We start from the raw sequence: 22,209 nt of genomic DNA, 5'->3' as shown, positions 1-22,209 counted from the left end.
TTATGAACCTGCTTCATTGGTTCTGAACATTGTGTTATAGTAACTTACATCAGATGTATTAAGTATATTTCGGATACAAAGCATCTATTGTTAGTTCATGCTATTTGAATAAAGATTTGATGTTCTGCAGTGTAGGCTGAGCGGTTTTAGCAACTACAAGATGCACTCCTTTATTAAAAGTCTTAAAATATTAAGCACACCGAAGAACAAACTTCAGTTTGATTTCATTGTTCATGACCTGACTTGAGGTCTTGTTTGAATCTGTACAATTCTTCCTGTCTGGGCTGTCTTTGACTTCACTTCTTTACTAATTATCTGAAAAAAGGAAGTTAGAGGTTTCAGTCTCATTGCCATTCAGCTACATCCTAAGTAACAAGCACCATGGAATATGAAGAAACTTATGTGAACTTTCCTTCTCATGATGTGTCTGATTTCTCAGGAGGTTACCCACACCAAAATGATAAAATTAAAGCTTCTACTCCAAGTACAGGTATGTTTAATTTTATTTCACTTTTGTGCTTTTGAAGTAAACATTTTGAAAAATGTGAACTTTCACACCAAAAGTAAGTATACACTGGAAGACAAAAGTGAGAGCAGGCTAGAATATATTTCTTTGAAAATCCACAGAGTGGGACTTTTGTATTAAAAAAGAAAAAAAAAATGTTTTCAAAACTACTTTCCAAAAATCAGCACTATATAATATGGCAGCAAATTATTCAGCAATATGAGAACTGACTAACTTAATAAAGGAGTGGGGTATTACTGAAGCAGGAAAGGTATTTGAAGTGGAATAAAAATGACTGTGCTAAAGAATTTGTGGGGCATGTAACATGGACGTGTTGGAAATAAAAGTCTAGATGACTGAACATGTACGGTATAACAGGATGTTCATTTATATCAAACTGGGCAGGCTCAGAAAACTCATCTTAACTTTCGAGCAAGTTTATATGAACCTTTTTCATATAAATATCTATGTAGTAAATGGAGGTTTAAAAGATCTGGTTTTAAAAATTTAAGTTATGGAAATAAAACAGGAAATGGCTGGTAATTGTCTTTCTTTGTTAGGTTAAATACAATACTATTTTGTGATGTTAATACACGTTTTACTTTCAATAGACATAGCTCTGTCACATTCTTAGCTATGCAAATTCTAATGCTTTGAGATTTTAGCATGACTTAAAGACTGGCCATAATTTCTGGTAAGTCTTTTACAATAATGACATTTACTAAATTTTAGAGGGTTCTCTGTTACATCATTTCTGGTTATGAAATAAGGAATGGGACAATATAGTTAGAATGTTATGCTTTTTTGTCATGGTCTTTTCAGCCAGTAAATGGCTGAATCTCATTATGACCAACAAAAATATAATTTGTTTAGTTGAGCCAATGACTGATGTAGGTTTTGGGCAGAGTTCAGTGTGACACACACTTAGCTGAGTTACTGACTGCAAGGATTAGGTGCTATTTAAGATATGTACTTAGCTGAGCTAATGACGTCTGTGGATGTTACTGACTGGTGAAGGAATTAGGTATTGTTTGATGTGTTTAATACCTAGGTGAGTAAGTGAGTGGTGCATGAGTAATATACTTAAATGTGCAGTGTCGTGTGTACAGATTGGGTATGTTTCAATGAACATTAGTAATTGAATTACATCTGGCTACTCCGGCTTGGAAGAAACATATTTTGTCAATAAATGCATGAATTTTATATAAAAAAGAAAAGTCAAACCTGTAAGAAACACAGTTCCTCGTGAAGTTAAGAAAACAGATTTTGGTTGGTCAGGAGCAATCTTCCACACATTTCATTAATTTCTATGTGTGTCACATGAGGAATAAATAAATAATTTATACCTTGTAGAAGTTTCAAAGACAACACCATGATTTGTCTGACATATTTCATTTTCACCACACAGTAATGTTTGCACAAGTGTGATTTGTCAGGCTGCATTGCTGATGCTAAGTCATACTATTGTCCTGGCCTGACCATCTTGTTTCTTACATAACTGGCCTCTGAGTAAAATATGAAAATAAATCAGTAATAGTGCCTGAGAAAGTGGGCATTATAGTGAAATAACAAGCTATGCAGGAGTGTTACAGGATCTCAGGCATCTTCAGATCTCTTAAGGACTGTTATTTCTCAAAACTTCCACCTGAAAAGGGCATTATCGCGCTTTAGGCATGTGTCTTTTTCAGGGGTCTATATTGGGATAGAGGGGGTGTGACCAAACATATGAAATTGCTGTTGGTATGATTGGGAAAATGCAATAATAAATAAGGAGGAAATAATTGAATTAAGCCAGAGGTTTGTGTTATACTAGGCCCCCACAAGCCACGGACTTCCTGATGTTCTGCGATGCATTAATTTCAGAGCTTTTTTCCAACCATTTGGTCTATGTAATATACACCTCAGCACTAGACTTCTGACGAATATTTCATATGAATCAGAATCATAACATGCATATCACACAGCAAAGCAAGCAATTGGAGTAGCCCAAAACGCAAAAATACCTGTGTTACAGGAGTGAATGTAGTTAAAATAAATTAAATGGTGGAAATCTTTACGCAGACTCCATGCAAGATTGTATTGGTACACCAATGTGCTTGGGTTTGTGTTATCTAGTTAGATGACATGGCTTCTGCCTAGTCCTGCAGTTCAAGACTGGAAGATTAGGGCCATATCTATTTGGGTGCTGCAGTCAAATGAAAAAAAGTATATATGGAATATTCTCTTCATATGTCCAGTTCAATGCACCAATAAAGCATGCAAATGTATGTTTTATGTACTTAGAAGATATTATCTCATATGTAATTGTACTTCTGCTTTTGAAGTTGTAAAATAATATCATAGCATACTGATTATGTAGTGCTGGAGAAAGTAAAGGAGGGAAGAAGCTATGTCATTATTTTTAAATAACCCCTGACTAATTCAGGCTTCATAATGGTCATGTTTGCAAAAGCATTGGCCTCTCTGCAACTTGATATAATCTGTTAACTCAATAACTAATGCTGCAAGTATTTTGCTATGTACAATTATGAATGTTGCTCCACTTTTTCTTACTGTACATTAAAATACAATGGCCATGAATCGTGGGATGCTATCCTGTATATCAAGAAGTAATCCATTAAAATGGTCCTTTCTTTTGACATAACACATTTGACACATTTAGGTGCTTTGTATTGCATCACTGATTATCACTAGCTGTTCTCACACGCACACACACACATACACACACACACACACACACACACACACACACACACACACACACACACACACACACACACACACACACACGCACACACGCACACATGCACACACGCACACACTCACACGCACACATGCACACACACAAACACACACACACGCACACACACACACACACACACACACACACGCACACACGCACACACGCATACACGCACACACACACACACACACACACACACACACACACACACACACACACACACACACACACACACACACACACGCACACATGTAAAGTTTACCTTGATCAGTTTGTATCACAGCAAATAAACAATGAAAATATTTCTGCTGGTGTCAATTAAGGTCAATAAAGGTAATTTACAATCCTTGTTATATTTCTCTACCACGTTATAATGTTTTTCTGTACCATGGCCATTTTATGGGTAAATGGGCAATGGTGTGTCATGTGATTCAGTTCATAAAGGTGACTGGCCCATTTCTTTGAAAGGTATAGGAGTTGAAAGGCAATGCTGAGATGGGTTCAGTGAGGGAGGAATGGAAGTGCTGGATATCACTGGTGAATGACAGTTACTCTGGCTTTAGCTGTGCTCAGGGAGGTCCAACAGTACTCAGGACTGGGACATGTTCAGTTGATTGTATTTGTAAATGACATAATGAAGAAGATCAATTTTAAAATGTGCCATTGTCTGTAACAATATAATGTTCTGTGATTTTGAGGGCACTGGGAGATGACAGCCTTTATGAGATGGTATACTATAGCCCTAGAGCCAAGACTAGATGTTTGTGTTTATGTACAATATCATTTTAAAACTGCCATAACATTAAATAGCTGTGTGTGCATGTTGGGGAGGGGAGTGTGATTTTAAGGAAGGCAAGAGTTTATGAAACAGCCTGATATCTCTTTCTTTCCTTGAGTTCTTGAGGCTGGAATGACAAAGAAACCTTCTATTATCTCATCAGTCCTTCAAGATGGAGGCAGATGGCTGAGAGTTGATAAACAGTATGGTTAATTTCTAGCTTTATTTTATTTATTTATTTATTTAGGTGGGTTGACTGGGGTAGTAGCCTGATAGATTCTGGACACATTTCAGCCACAGCCTGGGGAGTTATAGCAGAGAAATGAAAAATATTACAAAAATAGAGCAGTGAAGTCAAAAATACTGCCAGTTTGGATAAAGGCTGTACAAATCTATAACATTAACAACAAATAAACAATACAATATAGAGTTTCAAAGTCAGAGCTAGAAACACCATGCAAATTGCATCAAAGATACAGATGTAAAATATAGCCATGTGGGAGCTGGGGTTGTATTTTGAATACAAAAAGATTCATTTGGTTAGTTGCAAGATTTCTGTGGACTCCGTCAGGTCTTGTCAGATATAAGGACTGATAGGTGACATAGGTGAAAATGGCAGTACAGAGAGAGCATGGTAGGTGACAGGAAACATGGATGGAGATGGAAGTAGTAACAGCACACTGAGGGGTTGGCGTTTATTAAGGAAGATGTGTAGTTGGCAGTAAGTGTACAAGTGGAGACGTACAACATTACAGTCACTAAACTGCACACCTTTCAATGGTCCAGATTTTAGTCTCATATTTTTGGTCAAGTCCTCATAAAATTTGTAGTTTTCTGGCAAATCTGTGAAGAAATAAGCCACTAAATAATGATGCATATTGGATTTTCAGACTTAATATTTTTCAGAAAATCATTGTTAACATGAAATAACACTACACCTTGTTATTCTAGCAACTTTCAAAGTTTTTAAGGGCAATATTTGAAATCTGTCCCTGGCCTTTATCCTCCAATATTTCAGGCTTTGTCTAGATTTCTTGTACTAGGAGGTTGAGAGGTATGCTAAATTGAAGTTATAATATAACAGTGCATAGTATACAAGTGGGAGTAAGAAGATATTGGTTTATTGTTGACATTTTGGTGTTGTCTACAACTTTTAAAATTGTGAATAAAGACTGTTGTGCTGTTACCACTCATTTCTAAATTATGTGTAATATACCTTCTCTGAAAGGCTAAAATGCCAATATTGGCCGACATAGTGTTTCTTCCTTCAAGTTACAGTGCTGGAGGTACTGGTTACTACATGCCCACAGTGGTATATTTTATCGATTTATTTGTCTTTGTTTACCAGGAAAGTCTGACTGGGTAATAATACCCATTTCAGCGAAGGGCTGGAGAGAAAAGCTCCATTTGCCATTTTGGCTTTCTGTTGTTCTGCTTTGTGACTCTATAGGCTGGGTCTGTAGACCTGACAGATATTGCTAATCCTGCTGCATTTTAAGTTGTGTTGGTGCTTTTATATCAATGTAGAGACTCTTGTTTGTGCAGAAAGCTTGTCAAACCTGTGCATTTTCCCCACTAAATGCAATCAGCTTAAGAATGGAGGTGAACAGTTTCTGCTTCATCTGCTTTAGTACAAGGAGAACTGCTGACCGTTCTACCCATGCATCTTATTTCCTGACAATTAGGCCCAGTTTATGATGTGTGGCACAGGGGTTGTTTTTAGCCTGCTTTCCTATACTGATGCTGTCAAACCTGTTTCATTTTAGAATATTGCTTTGGCTTCTTGTATGAACTTGAACTTCAGTAAGAACTTTGCATTCCGCATCTGAATTAATAGAGTTGTACAATGTGTTTGTTTTGCCCACTGTTAGCTAAGTTACAGCAAATTTTTCATTGATCTTAGCTAAGTTAGGGCAAATTATTCATTGATCGTAGCTAAGTTAGGGCAAATTATTCATTGATCGTAGCTAAGTTAGGGCAAATTATTCATTGATTGCCCCCTGCACCAGTTCAACATTTTCAGTAATTTCACTGACAGACATGCAAGGACACACACACACATACATGCACGCACGCACACACAACACACGCACATGCACACACACGCACGCGCACGCACGTACGCATGCACACACACACATACACAAACGCACGCGCGCACACACACACACACACACACACACACACACACACACACACACACACACACACACACACACGCATACACGCACGCACACACACACACACACACACACACACACACACACACACACACACACACACACACACACACACACATGTAAAGTTTACCTTGATCAGTTTGTATCACAGCAAATAAACAATGAAAATATTTCTGCTGGTGTCAATTAAGGTCAATAAAGGTAATTTACAATCCTTGTTATATTTCTCTACCACGTTATAATGTTTTTCTGTACCATGGCCATTTTATGGGTAAATGGGCAATGGTGTGTCATGTGATTCAGTTCATAAAGGTGACTGGCCCATTTCTTTGAAAGGTATAGGAGTTGAAAGGCAATGCTGAGATGGGTTCAGTGAGGGAGGAATGGAAGTGCTGGATATCACTGGTGAATGACAGTTACTCTGGCTTTAGCTGTGCTCAGGGAGGTCCAACAGTACTCAGGACTGGGACATGTTCAGTTGATTGTATTTGTAAATGACATAATGAAGAAGATCAATTTTAAAATGTGCCATTGTCTGTAACAATATAATGTTCTGTGATTTTGAGGGCACTGGGAGATGACAGCCTTTATGAGATGGTATACTATAGCCCTAGAGCCAAGACTAGATGTTTGTGTTTATGTACAATATCATTTTAAAACTGCCATAACATTAAATAGCTGTGTGTGCATGTTGGGGAGGGGAGTGTGATTTTAAGGAAGGCAAGAGTTTATGAAACAGCCTGATATCTCTTTCTTTCCTTGAGTTCTTGAGGCTGGAATGACAAAGAAACCTTCTATTATCTCATCAGTCCTTCAAGATGGAGGCAGATGGCTGAGAGTTGATAAACAGTATGGTTAATTTCTAGCTTTATTTTATTTATTTATTTATTTAGGTGGGTTGACTGGGGTAGTAGCCTGATAGATTCTGGACACATTTCAGCCACAGCCTGGGGAGTTATAGCAGAGAAATGAAAAATATTACAAAAATAGAGCAGTGAAGTCAAAAATACTGCCAGTTTGGATAAAGGCTGTACAAATCTATAACATTAACAACAAATAAACAATACAATATAGAGTTTCAAAGTCAGAGCTAGAAACACCATGCAAATTGCATCAAAGATACAGATGTAAAATATAGCCATGTGGGAGCTGGGGTTGTATTTTGAATACAAAAAGATTCATTTGGTTAGTTGCAAGATTTCTGTGGACTCCGTCAGGTCTTGTCAGATATAAGGACTGATAGGTGACATAGGTGAAAATGGCAGTACAGAGAGAGCATGGTAGGTGACAGGAAACATGGATGGAGATGGAAGTAGTAACAGCACACTGAGGGTTGGCGTTTATTAAGGAAGATGTGTAGTTGGCAGTAAGTGTACAAGTGGAGACGTACAACATTACAGTCACTAAACTGCACACCTTTCAATGGTCCAGATTTTAGTCTCATATTTTTGGTCAAGTCCTCATAAAATTTGTAGTTTTCTGGCAAATCTGTGAAGAAATAAGCCACTAAATAATGATGCATATTGGATTTTCAGACTTAATATTTTTCAGAAAATCATTGTTAACATGAAATAACACTACACCTTGTTATTCTAGCAACTTTCAAAGTTTTTAAGGGCAATATTTGAAATCTGTCCCTGGCCTTTATCCTCCAATATTTCAGGCTTTGTCTAGATTTCTTGTACTAGGAGGTTGAGAGGTATGCTAAATTGAAGTTATAATATAACAGTACATAGTATACAAGTGGGAGTAAGGGGATATTGGTTTATTGTTGACATTTTGGTGTTGTCTACAACTTTTAAAATTGTGAATAAAGACTGTTGTGCTGTTACCACTCATTTCTAAATTATGTGTAATATACCTTCTCTGAAAGGCTAAAATGCCAATATTGGCCGACATAGTGTTTCTTCCTTCAAGTTACAGTGCTGGAGGTACTGGTTACTACATGCCCACAGTGGTATATTTTATCGATTTATTTGTCTTTGTTTACCAGGAAAGTCTGACTGGGTAATAATACCCATTTCAGCGAAGGGCTGGAGAGAAAAGCTCCATTTGCCATTTTGGCTTTCTGTTGTTCTGCTTTGTGACTCTATAGGCTGGGTCTGTAGACCTGACAGATATTGCTAATCCTGCTGCATTTTAAGTTGTGTTGGTGCTTTTATATCAATGTAGAGACTCTTGTTTGTGCAGAAAGCTTGTCAAACCTGTGCATTTTCCCCACTAAATGCAATCAGCTTAAGAATGGAGGTGAACAGTTTCTGCTTCATCTGCTTTAGTACAAGGAGAACTGCTGACCGTTCTACCCATGCATCTTATTTCCTGACAATTAGGCCCAGTTTATGATGTGTGGCACAGGGGTTGTTTTTAGCCTGCTTTCCTATACTGATGCTGTCAAACCTGTTTCATTTTAGAATATTGCTTTGGCTTCTTGTATGAACTTGAACTTCAGTAAGAACTTTGCATTCCGCATCTGAATTAATAGAGTTGTACAATGTGTTTGTTTTGCCCACTGTTAGCTAAGTTACAGCAAATTTTTCATTGATCTTAGCTAAGTTAGGGCAAATTATTCATTGATCGTAGCTAAGTTAGGGCAAATTATTCATTGATCGTAGCTAAGTTAGGGCGAATTATTCATTGATCGTAGCTAAGTTAGGGCAAATTATTCATTGATCGTAGCTAAGTTAGGGCGAATTATTCATTGATCGTAGCTAAGTTAGGGCAAATTATTCATTGATCGTAGCTAAGTTAGGGCGAATTATTCATTGATTGCCCCCTGCACCAGTTCAACATTTTCAGTAATTTCACTGACAGACATGCAAGGACACACACACACATACATGCACGCACGCACACACAACACACGCACATGCACACACACACGCCAAGACGCACGTGACGCATGCACACACACATACACAACGATGCACACACGCACACACACAAAGACACATGCATATCTTCACACATACATGTGCATGAGTTTATGTGTATGCATGCTTTAGTGTGTGTGTGTGTGTGTGTGTGTGTGTGTGTGTGTGTGTGTGTGTGTGCTGGTGTGTATGAGTGTATATCACTAGCTCTGTTTCCTGAGCCCTCCAAAAGTAATGTGTTTCTTTCTTCTTGGCTGCATTGCATATTGCAGTACCATGTGGTCATGTCTTCTTTCACCAGCCTTTCCTAGTCTTTTTTACTGTCACATGGACAAGTTCCCATGCTATACACAATGCCTTATTTCCTGATGTGCATTGCCATTTGTCCCTCTGCCAGCACCCCCTGCCCTGTTGGAAATCATGGCATATTGAACATAGGCAGTATAATAAACACAGAAATTCATGAACTATATTCTTTCTTTCTTGTGCATGATTCAGTTCATGACTCACATCTCTCATCCTGCTGTGGCTCAAAAATAGATCTTTCCTTCTCATCTGTATGATAGCCATGTTCATGGACCTTCCAGACATCACTGGGGGGGCAACTGACCGCAGAAATTGGGGGCAACTGACTGCAGAAGTTTGTCTGTGTACTTCATATATGTTTAGCAGCTGGGTGGTCAGCTCTGTGATAATTTAAGTAGGTTTGAATGTCAGGCTGACCATGCTGTGTGGGTAGTATCTAAGGGACAAGCTGAGAGAGCTCTTACAATCTTGCACTCGCATAATGTTTCTGTGAATGAGGGACTGCTGAGTGAATTTTATATGGTGGTTTGGGATATTATCGGTCATGAATGAGTGGACATCAATCAGTAGATACTGGTTAAAGTTGAAGGACAGGAAGTATTTTTGTACTTTTGACCAAAAAATGTGGTGGTTCTACATTAGGATATTGGAAACCAATCTGCTTAATGCATATTATTAAGTTATTACGAAATTAGTAAAAGCAGGTTGTTTAATTTATTATTACATTGTGTTACTAAAGAGCAAATTTGTAAAGTTAAGAACAGACATATTTTTGAAACTGTGTTAAAATTAAAACATACATTTAATAGTGGTACTGACTGGATGGCGGCAGGTTATAGCTTTCTTTATGTGAGTGGTGGTCCTCTGATAATGCTGATCATGCTATACTATAGCTATTTCAAACAAGAAAACAGGTATACAGAATATTTATACTGCCTGGGTTCATGTGTATACAGGACACACAGGGAAAGGGCGTTTATATTACGTGATCGAACAGTGAAATGTTCAAACATGTAATAATCGACCCCTAAATGTCAAAACACTGTAATGTCTAACAGCAAAAAAACAAAACAAAACATAAAAACACCCAAACAAACCATAAAAATGCTCTAAGCGGGCAAGCCCCTGCACCCCCTACCACCACTACTTAAATATACCAACTCCAAGATCGCACTACAATGCAGACAATGGAAAACTTCCATGTCCACACTGTACGGAGATCTCCATTGAACCGTTTGACATTCCGACGGTTCGACATTTAGGGGTTGATTATTACGTGTTCGAACATTTCACTGTTCGATCACGTAATATAGACCCGGGAAAGGTTATGGTTAATGAATATTTGGGTAATCATTTAATTTTTCAAAGAGGAATGAGACAGGGCTTAATAAACTTATGTTAAGTATCCCTAACAGCTGTTAAGACTGGCTGTCAGGCTAGGGATATGCTTAACAAGTTAATTTTTTTCCTGATTTTGGAGCATGATCACCACATTAAATGTACTACAAACTTTATTTTACTTGGTTCCTGAGCCAAACATGTTTTGTATCTGTAATGTCCAACTGAAATAGCACCATCTTAGGCAGATGGGGGCTTTGATTTAACATCTCTTATGAATTATAGAATGTCAGGAGTGACACACACCACTTCACCGGCTGCGGTGCTGCTATCTGATTATACACCTCCTATGAATTATAGCATCTCAGGAGTGACGTACACCACTTCACTGACTGCGGTGCTGCTATCTGATTGAAGAATGCAAAGTTCCTGTAATCACGGCTGCACAGGTAAAAAAACACACTCTCCAAAGCCAAGAACACAGCATTCATGGGACCTGACAATATCCCAGGCTGCATTCTACATGAACTACAGAATGAACTGGCACCCTACCTAAGTACCATGTTCAATCATAGCCTCACCTCAGGTTTTATGCCCACTGAATGGTGCACCATGACAGTTATCCCACTCCACAAACAGGGAGCCACGACGGACCCCGGGAACTACCGCCCCATTAGCCTGACGAGCCTGGTCTGCAAGGCCATGGAACATATCGTCATGGAACTCATAAACAAAGACATTGGTAATCTCCAAACTCTGGACCCTACCCAGTTTGGATTTGTAAAAGGCAGATCATGTCTCGTAAACCTGATTGATTTCTTTGAAACAGTCACCAAAGCCATAGATGAGGGTAAGGTGGTTCACACAGCTTATCTAGATCTCGCCAATGCTTTCAACACCATCCCCCACTCTGGAATTATAGATAAGCTCACTAAACTAGGTATAAATCCCTATGTCACAAGATGGGTTGCCAACTGGCTCACAGACAGAACCCACACTGTGAAAGTAGTAGACTCCAAATCCGACTTCAGACCAGTGACAAGTGGAGTACCACAGGGTTCAGTCCTGGGTCATCTCCTGTTTGGTATCTACTTCTCTGAAGTACAGGCTAACACAGAAGGTCTTTGGATAACAAAGTTTGCAGATGACTGCAAACTAGGAGCCATAATCTAAACTCCTAATGATGTGGACATACTACAAAAGGGCCTCACTGAGATAGATGCCTTTTGTCAAAGCCATGGCCTGAAGCTCAGTGCCAAAAAGTGTATTGTCATCCCCTTTGGTAAAAACTCTGTACCCATGAACTACCACATAGCTGGTAGTCTACTTAATGCCGAAAATGTGATAAGAGATCTTGGGACACAGGTGGACAGTAGTCTCTCCTTTGATAATAACATTGCCACAGTGGTCAGGAAATCCTTCTACGTGGCTCACCTCATCACAAAAGGTTTCTCATCCAGAAAAAAAGTGGTCATTGTTCCCCTCTACTCATCACTCATTAGACCCATTATAGAGTACAACGCCCCTTTTGGTATGTAACTCACAGGACATCTACAACAACTGGAAAGGCCACAGAAATACCTCACAAAGAGGACTGCCTCAAACAGATGCCCTACGCAGACCATCTCAAAAAACTCCAGCTTTACTCTGTCGCATATTGCCTACTCAGAGGCGATCTCTGCCTAACATACAAAGCTATGCCAAACCCAGAGCTGTTGGACATGCTCCACTTAAAGAAATCCCAATCCCTCCGAGCTACACGCTCTAGGGACCTAAACCACATAACCACAATAAACAGAACATGCTGGAGGGATAGATTCCTGTCCCAGAGACTTCCCATACTCTGGAACAGACTACCTATCTATGTCAAACAGAGCTCCTCATTAGCACTCTTCAAGAAAAATCTTGGTGATTGGATGGGAAATTCACCCCAGGGATCACTTCTGTGGCTCTGCTCGACAGGGGCACAGGAAAATAATTTTCTTGGGTGGTGAAAGCCAGGGTACATTTTTGGCTAGGCTTATATAGGCCCTAGGGCAAATAGCCTAGTGCCTACCTATGAACCTATGAACATGTATGAATTATAGTGTCTCAGGAGTGATGCACACCACCTGACCGACTGTGGTACTGCTATCTGATTATACATCTCTTATGAATTATAGCATCTCAAGAGTGACGCACACCACTTCACCGACTATGGTGCTGCTATCCGATTATACATCTCCTATGAATTATAGCATCTCAGAAGTGACGCACACCACTTCACCAACTGTGGTGCTGCTATCTGCTTATACATCTATGATTTATAACATTTCAGTAATGCACGCCACTTTACAACTATGGTGCTGTTATCCAATTATACATCTCCTATGAATTATTGCATCTCAGGAGTGATGCACACCACATCACCGATATGGTGCTGGTATCCGATTATAAATCTCCTATGAATTATAGCATCTCAGGAGTGACGCACACCACTTCAGCGACTGTGGTGCTGCTATCTGATTATACATCTCCTATGAATTATAAAATCTCAGGAGTGGCGCACACCACTTCACTGACTGCGGTGCTGCTTTCTGATTATACATTTCCTATGAATTATAAAATCTCAGGAGTGACGCACTCCACTTCACCCACTGTGGTGCTGCTATCTGATTACCAACTGAAGCTTCTGATGTCGGGGTAAGATTTTCCTTATTCTTCTCATCTTCTTAGCTTCAGGGATGAGAAATAGTATTTACTGAGCTGCAAACATAAAGGCTGGTTTGACTAGTCTCTTTGTATCTGATAAACTATGGTCCTGGAGATCAGAATGACATGGTTTGCTGATAATACCATTTTTTAACCAGGTAGGCCCAGTGGCTAGTTAAGTGACTTGCTCAGGGTCACAGATTAAGCAAATGAAGACGGAGAGAATCAACCTCTGCACCCTAAGAACTACAACACACATCAAACTTTGCACCCTAAGAACTACAACACACATCAAACTATGCACCCTAAGAACTACAACACACATCAAACTGTGCACCCTAAGAACTACAACACACATCAAACTATGCACCCTAAGAACTACAACACACATCAAACTGTGCACCCTAAGAACTACAACACACATCAAACTATGCACCCTAAGAACTACAACACACATCAAACTATGCACCCTAAGAACTACAACACACATCAAACTCTGCACCCTAAGAACTACAACACACATCAAACTATGCACCCTAAGAACTACAACACACATCAAACTATGCACCCTAAGAACTACAACACACATCAAACTATGCACCCTAAGAACTACAACACACATCAAACTATGCACCCTAAGAACTACAACACACATCAAACTATGCACCCTAAGAACTACAACACACATCAAACTCTGCACCCTAAGAACTACAACACACATCAAACCATGCACCCTAAGAACTACAACACACATCAAACTATGCACCCTAAGAACTACAACACACATCAAACTATGCACCCTAAGAACTACAACACACATCAAACTATGCACCCTAAGAACTACAACACACATCAAACTATGCACCCTAAGAACTACAACACACATCAAACTATGCACCCTAAGAACTACAGCACACAGCCTCATCCTTCTCCACATCAAACTATGCACCCTAAGAACTACAACACACAGCCTCATCCTTCTCCACATCAAACTATGCACCCTAAGAACTACAACACACAGCCTCATCCTTCTCCACATCAAACTCTGCACCCTAAGAACTACAACACACAGCCTCATCCTTCTCCACTAACATTATGATGACAGCAAATCCTATATAGTGGTCAGTGACAAGAAGTTCGGCTTTTACTGAGACCTGATAAAGTAAACATGTTAGGTAGACAGATGACAGCTAGTATTTAACATAAAAAATCTCAAAATTTGTGCATTTTGGAGGTGGAATCTGGGACAAACTACAGACTACAAGAACTGAGTGCATAGAACGTTAAGGTAGAAAGAGGTCTAAGAGTGACTATAGCTGACTTTGGTTTTGAAATATATTTCAAGTGAGTTATGCTAAAGGCAAAATGAATGCCTGCTTCCACAAAAGGTGAGGCTGAAGTGAAGCAGACATTTTTTACTATATGCAGCTCTGTTAAGGTTGCATCTAGGACACTATATACAGTTCAGGGTCCTTACAGAGAAAAGGACATTCATGTTCTTAAGTCTGGGCAAATGGGAGGGGATCATACAGATGGTGCCAGAGGAAGTATAATGGGGGTAGCCTTAAGATGCCATAGTATGCACTTTGAAGGAAAGAAGGTGGTTGTAGAACAAAATCCTTCTTGGCACCTTATGTGTCTATCATGGTACTATCAATGTACATTCACTGATCCCCTGACTGTATTAGGCTGCTCACGGGAATTTTTCTTGTCTTTCTTTCGTTCACATGTCAACATACTTACCACTTGGATTAGCCTTTGTACTATTACTTTTTTATTCACATATGTGATGTGTGATGTGTATTATGCTGTTCATTTATGTGATAAGTGATGTGTATTATGTTGCTTGTTTGATATTTACTGTATTTTTATTCACACGTTAACATAGGTACCACGTGTATTAACCTGTGTATTTTCCACCCTATTAACCTATGTATTGTTCACCATATTACTTCTTGGAGTTTTTCTCCCCAGGACTCTGCTGAAAAAGGACACCTGTTGTCTAGTCAGATTTAATCCTGGTAAAATAAATGTTAAATAATATAAAAAAAAAAAAATAAAATAAAATATAGATTCAGAATGCTAAAATTATGGAATAAGGACTGATGGAGAATAATGGAGCATTTTAACAGCTTGCAGGAAAGCAATTCAGTTCAGACTCAATAAACTACTTTTTAAACAAATGGATGCTGTGAATTTGCAACAACGTACACAAGAAAGTGGTGAAGTATAGTTCAACAAATGGGTGCAGGTGAGTTTGGGTTAGATGGAAGATAATGGGAGAATGGAAACAAGAGGTGTAGTTACATACATACCATGTGGTACAACTGAGAAATTTAATAGGCAATTAATCTTCCTTCATCTTAACAATATATAATGGCATATCTATATGTCCAATGATGGGATATATTAAGAAGGTTAATAGTTAGCCAGGCTGGTAACAGGAAGTAGGCTGGGAGTGTGGGGGAGTGGACCAAGGCCTAAAAACACAATGTTAGTGCAAGATCACAGCTGGAGATTTGTGAAACTGGACTAGCAATACAGGACAGACATCCTTTTTGGAGGAAATTGTCTTTGCTTCTGTTTCCCTGACTTGTGTTTTAAATAAGTTAGCTTGTGTTGCAGTCCACAGATGTAATTCTTTATTTTAGTACTCGCTTCATTCTTTGGATTATCAAAAAAAATGATTGCTTGTATGGTTGTGAAGTTGCATTTTTTACTGTTAAGCTTAAAAGGCAGCAGCACAAACAACAAAAATATTCAACACACATAAAAGAACATATTCTAACGGACTCAACTTCCTCATTGTTTTAAACATATACTAGCATATGCGGCTAATTTTAAATTATATCTGTTTGACAAAGCAGACTCTATTTGAGTGTCTGCTTTAACTCTTGAGTAGTTTTGAAATTAATGAGATGGCCATGGATTCTGTTCTCTGCATGAATGTGATGAACCAGAAACATACAGCACATTAGCACAGATGTTTAATAGACTACAGTTTGTAAGAACATTACAGAGTGGCAGGCAAGCTGCCAAAATGATGTTTGCAAATCATTTACAAACCGTAGTTAGGTGCTGTGTGGAGATAGCAGTTAGCACAGAGGATTAAGTGTGTGCGCTTTATGAACTGCTCTGCGAGGTTTGATTCCTTTGGTTACACTTTGCCTACTTTGTGTCTTTGAAAAGTCACTCATACAGACAGTGCTCAGAATCTCAACTTGGTCTTGAAAACAGGTATTTGTGCCCAATGGACTTATCCAGCTTAAAATAATGTTAAAAAGAAAATAATGTTAAATTCTAAACTATTTCAAAAGGTATTGGAGAGAGAAAAATTTACATAGTAATTCATCTGGAAGAAGAAAGAGTAAATTACTTTGTACACTTGTACTGCCAACCAGTCTGTCATTGTAATCACATGCACTCACACACACACACACACACACACACACACTCATACTTATTTTCTCAATTTTTTTAATCAATAAACCATCTAGTACCAATATACCCACAACCCCTTTCCAAGCTGTAATTAGCATATAATGTTGGCAGTTAGTGCAGAAGGTTAAGGGCATTAAGAAGGTTAGCCTTACATGCTGACGGTAGTTTGTAGCCCTTATATTTTGCGCACATGTAATCCAGAGGTGGGCAGAATCATAGCTCTCAACCTTCCATTTCCAAAATGAGGAACACTAACCTTTAGACTGTGGAACAAACAGGCGAATTATGGAACACATAAAAATTACTTACTAACAACTTCAACTAGGAAGGTCATAGGATGGTTAAAATATGCTGGATTTACTTATAAAAAAACTCCCTTAATGAATTAACATGATTCAATTCTAATTACCATGGATATTAATTAAAAAATTCCTAACACTGAATATGTGACAGGCCCTTTCAATGTGGAACTTTGAGGAACATGAACTTTTTAAGAGGCAAATGAGGTACGTTTCTTGTAATTACGTACACTTGAGAAGTATGGGCAGAACAAGGCTATGCTATGCTTCGACATTTGGTTATTGCCCCATTCCATGAGTAACATGTTTGGCTAAACTGGAGGTGAATTTGTAGTCTCCCATCTATTCACCCAAACTGCATTTGAATAGAATAAGAGAAGCACTTTGCTTTATGTGATGTAGAAGATGGTTCCACTGAAGAGGTGTTCTTTGTGATACTTACTTATCCCTCCAAAATGTTTTATTTGAAATAAAAAAGGGACTGAGATCCCTTGAGTGGGTGTTCATTCTGCCAGTGGACATGCAAATATATAAAATGTCTGAGAGGACACGGGTTGTTGACACTCTTTATGGTGAAGCAGAGGTAGCCTGTATGATACCAAGAACAGGGACAAGGCTTGTAGATAGTCCAAATAGTTTTTGTAATATAAGCCCTTGATTTTGTTTTTAGTGAGAAAATGCTGTGGTTACTCTAGTGTGATAAGTGTTTGGTCAGGTTCATACTGAACGGGTCATTATATTAAATGATGGCCTGATGATAGCCGAGTACAGTGAAATGATTACCTCACTAGACGTAGATGTTATACCTTTAGATATAAGCTGTGCAATCAAAAAGGACTTGCTTTCAATAGAGGATATGTGGTAAAAGGACAGTGTATTGTTGACATTGGTTTGCAGATCCCTGACTATGGGATCAACTTTCGGGGAGGGTGGTGTCAATGACATAGTTACAAAGGAAGTCATGCTTGCTGAAGGATAAAATTATACATTTCTTAGTATTTAACATTAGTCCATGGTTTTGACACTGGCTGTTTGTTTGGGAAAGGTGTTCTTGGTGGAATTTGGTGTCCTCTGGGAAGTTTATGATAGTACCAAGTTCACAGTCATCTTCAAACTTGGCCAGTCATAAACCCTTAGCATTTCCTTTGACCTTTGAGAAGTAAATACAAAACAGGAGAGACCCAAGGGTATTTTGGAGGAGGTAGAGCCACTTCTTTTCATTTCCTGGGTTCTCTTTGTGAGCCAGTTTTCTACCCAATGAGTTACATAGGGATTTATATTTAGCTGGGAGAATTTTTTTGTGTGCAATTATTTTTTTTCCTTTAGTTTCAGAGCCTGTTTGTAGTAGGGTTCTATAACAGGGATTTATTTTTAAATTTAGCATATTTGCTTCTATGGAAGACATGCATTTGCTATTTACATGTGCATAGAATTTGGTAGTAAAGGAGTCTGCATACATAGCGAGGTTGTCAAAATGGAAGGGGGTTTTGAATTTAGTCAGGTCATCATTCAGTTTTAATAGGTAGGCCTTGGCATAATCTCTAAAAACCGAGACATTGGAAGATACTTTCAGCTTCAGTCTTAAGGTGGATGTGACTTGTGGTTCTTTTTGCCAAGGAGGAAGCTTCAATTGGTATGGAGCAAAGCTACCCCATTTTGATAATGACCAAGTCCAGGATTTTATCCCCTCTGGTTGGGATGCAGACTAACTGGTCCACAGGGTATGTGATGATGAAGTCCATACATTTCTGTCCATACATTTTGAGGAGGTGTAAGTTTCTCTGTTAATGTAGGGGTAGTTCATGACTTCTAGAAGATCAGTGTTTGGTTTATGCATAGGAACTCCATACTGGTTAGGAAGCATGAACAAAGGGGAACATATAGATGATCCTTTAGTTACTTATGATATAAGAGGATCTGCTAATAGTTAAGTTAGATGCAGAGAAGTTCCAGGTCTCTATACTGTCTAATGAGTCTGGAGGTAAAACGTTTTTAAGAATATGGAGACTCTACCACCTTTAGTGCCTTAATCTACTGTAGTGGGTCTGAACGTGTGGTAGGCATTGAAACTCTGCACTGAAGGAGTGTTCTCACTGGTCTTAAACCCTACACTAAAGGAGTGCTATCATTGGTCTTAAACCCTGCACTAATGGAGTGCTCCCATTGGTCTTAAACCCTGCACCAATGGAGTAGTCTCAACAGTCTTTAACCCTGCACTGATAGAGTGCCCCAATTGGTCTTAAACCCTGCACTGATGGAGTGCCCCAATTGGTCTTAAATCTTGCACAGATGGGGCACTCTCATTGGTCTTAAACTCTCAGTGATGAAGTTTTCTCATTAGTCTTAAACCCTGCACTGATGGGGTACCATCACTGGTCTTAAACCCTGCACTGATGGAGTGCACTCATTGGTCTTAAACCAGATCTGTGTGACAGTGTATATGTCAGTGTTTTTCAGGGTAAGGAGTGTTTGTAGCAAGTGGAGCATTGTTAAGGCTCCCATCATTGAGCAGCAATACCTTTATAGGTTCATAGGTAAGTACTAGGCTATCGACCCTAGGGCCTATACAAGCCTAGCCAAACAAGGTCCCCTGGCTTTTGCCACCCAAGAAAATTATTTTCCTGTGTGATAACATGTTTATGTTATCCAGAGTTTCATTTTGTTATGTTAGAAGCCTTAGATGACTGATGTTGTCTAAAACACAATATATGGATGGACAAGGATTTAATCAGTAAACAAAAACCTGGGGAGAATAGGTGCAGGCCATCCCTTGCAGAGCAATTTGGAGTGTCTAGGTCTTCTCCCAGGCTGATATATTTTGTACTGCCTTAGAATGACACCAGAAATTAAGCCAATTATTGAAATCAATAATCTTTTGTTCATATTGTGGCATCATTTTGGTGATGGTAGAATGCTGCTGAAAGTTAGGTTCATACTTGCTTCTGACCATTATTCTGAGAGCTCTGTCATGTCTCTTCTCATATAGTCCAGGGCAGTATGTTTCATAGGATCACAGGAAGTTACTAGGCTATTGACCCTGAAGCCCATATAAGCTTAGCCAAGCATTTACCCATTGTTTAGACAAGTCAGCACCTAAAGCCCCTGTCCATTAGGATCACAGGTGGAATCCCAGGGGTGTATTTTCTGTTTCCCATCCAGTTATCCAGGTTGCACTTAAAAAGGGATAATGAGGTACTTTGCTTGACACGGAGAGGGAGTCTATTCCACAGATGGGGGAGTCTCTGGGACACAAATCTGTCCTGCCAACAAATCCTACTGATGTCACAGACCAGGTTGAGGTCATGCATGTGGGCTACTCGAGTGGAGCTTGACTTGTGGATGTGCAGCAGTCCCATCAAGGCAGGGTCTGAGATTGCTTTGTATGCCAGACAGAGGTCACCTCTGAGGAGTCTGTGTGAAACTGAGTAGAGGGACAGGCCTTTTAGCCTATCTGTGTAGGGTAGATGTTAGAGGCCCTAGATTCTCCTGGTGAGGAACCTCTATGGTCTCTCCAGCTGCTGCATGTGCTTTTCAAGGTACATGCTGAAGGAGTCATTGTACTTAATAATTGGCCTTATAAGGGAAGAATACATAGATGTTATGACCTCCTTGTCCCTGGATGAGATACCCTTACTTATGTGGTGGGTCATGTAGAAAGCTTTCATTACAATGGAAGCAACATGGTGGTCAAAAGACAAGTTGCTATCAACCTGGGTGCCCAAATCCCTCACAACTGATTGTGTGCTAAGGACATTGTTATTAATGTGATAATATGTGGGGACATCACTCTCCCCAAAGGGGATGATGATGATTGTTTGGCATTCAGCTTGAGGCCATGTTTCTGACACTAGTCATTTGTTTGGGTGAGATGCTCTTGGAGGATATCCAGATCACTTGTGGAATTGATGACTGGGCCCAGCTTGCAGTTATCTGCAAACTTGTTCAGCCATAGTCCACTGGTTTTGACCTGCACCTCAGAGAAGTATATCCAAAGTAACAGAGACCCTAAGACTGATCCTTGGGGTATGCACATCATTATAGGTCTACTGCTTGAAGTGGCTTCCCCTATTTTGATAAGGTAGGTTCTAGCAGTGAGCCAGTTTGATACCCATCTTGTAACATATGGATTGATGCCTAGTTGAGAGAGTTTATCTATTAGGCCCGAGTGGGAATAGTGTTGAAGGCTTTGGCCAGGTCAAGGAAGGCAGTGTGCACTGTCTTCCCCCTGTCTATGGCTTTGGTGACTATATCTAAGAAGTCGACCAGATTTAACAGACATGACCTCCCCTTGACAGAGCCAAACTGTGTGAAGTCGAGTGTTTGGAGGTTGTCAGTGTCCCTGTTAATGAGGTCCATGATAATCCATTCCATGGCCATGCAGATCAGGCTAGTTAGGCAGATGGGTCTATAATTTCCCGGATCAGTGGATGCTCCACGTTTGTGTAAACTGTAAAGGGATGCCAGTGGCTGTCCTCCACTCGGCTGGAACAAAGTCGACACTCAGGCTTTGGTTGAATAGGGCACCTAATGGTGCTCTAAGTTCATTCCTGAGTTTATGTAGGATGCAGCCTGGGATATTATTGGGTCCCATAGAGGCTGTAGTTTTTGCCTTTGAGAGAGCAGTGATGACCTGTTCACTAGAGATAAGGAGAGAGGGGCAGGTACTGGGGATGTCCTGATTTACTGATGGGGGGGACAGAGGGGTTAAGTTTTTGCTGAATCTATCGCAGTATGTAAATCACTTGCTACTCAAATTAGCTTACCAGTTACAATCTGAGAAAAATGAAGAAATATATAAACTGGTAGGCAAACACGGAAACAGTCTAGTCCAACGATACCAAAGATTCCAAACTAAAGCAGCAGCAGCCAAAAATTCTTCAAAACGTAGCTTTTATTCACAAAAAACAAACGAACTGGATAAGCGCTTTCACATACACTATGTATGCTTCTTCAGATCCTGATTCTTATGAGTTTACCACACATTTAAATACTCTATATCCATCAGTTAATTAACATCAATTATTCAATAAACTAATTAACTGATCACTTAGCCTTTTA

The 22,209-nt window shown here is 39.4% G+C and overlaps 1 protein-coding gene across 2 annotated transcripts in view; it reads left to right on the top strand.

Annotated features, from left to right (window-relative positions):
* Window positions 1-308: 308 nt before the first annotated feature.
* Window positions 309-22,209, top strand: part of LOC122797149 (CD209 antigen-like protein B) — a 418,559-nt gene continuing 396,658 nt past the window's right edge. The window contains exon 1 of one of the 2 annotated variants that reach the window (XM_044065955.1): window positions 309-490. In XM_044065955.1, coding sequence (XP_043921890.1) covers window positions 382-490 — 109 coding nt within the window. In that variant the 5' untranslated portion in view covers window positions 309-381. The remainder of the gene's footprint in view (window positions 491-22,209) is intronic. The other variant, XM_044065954.1, reaches the window with a different exon arrangement.

This window comes from Protopterus annectens, chromosome 3.part0 (genome assembly GCF_019279795.1).
Source record: "Protopterus annectens isolate FY-2018-M chromosome 3.part0, PAN1.0, whole genome shotgun sequence".
NCBI classification, from domain to species: Eukaryota; Metazoa; Chordata; order Ceratodontiformes; family Protopteridae; genus Protopterus; species Protopterus annectens.
This window is presented reverse-complemented; position numbering and strand designations above follow the sequence as displayed.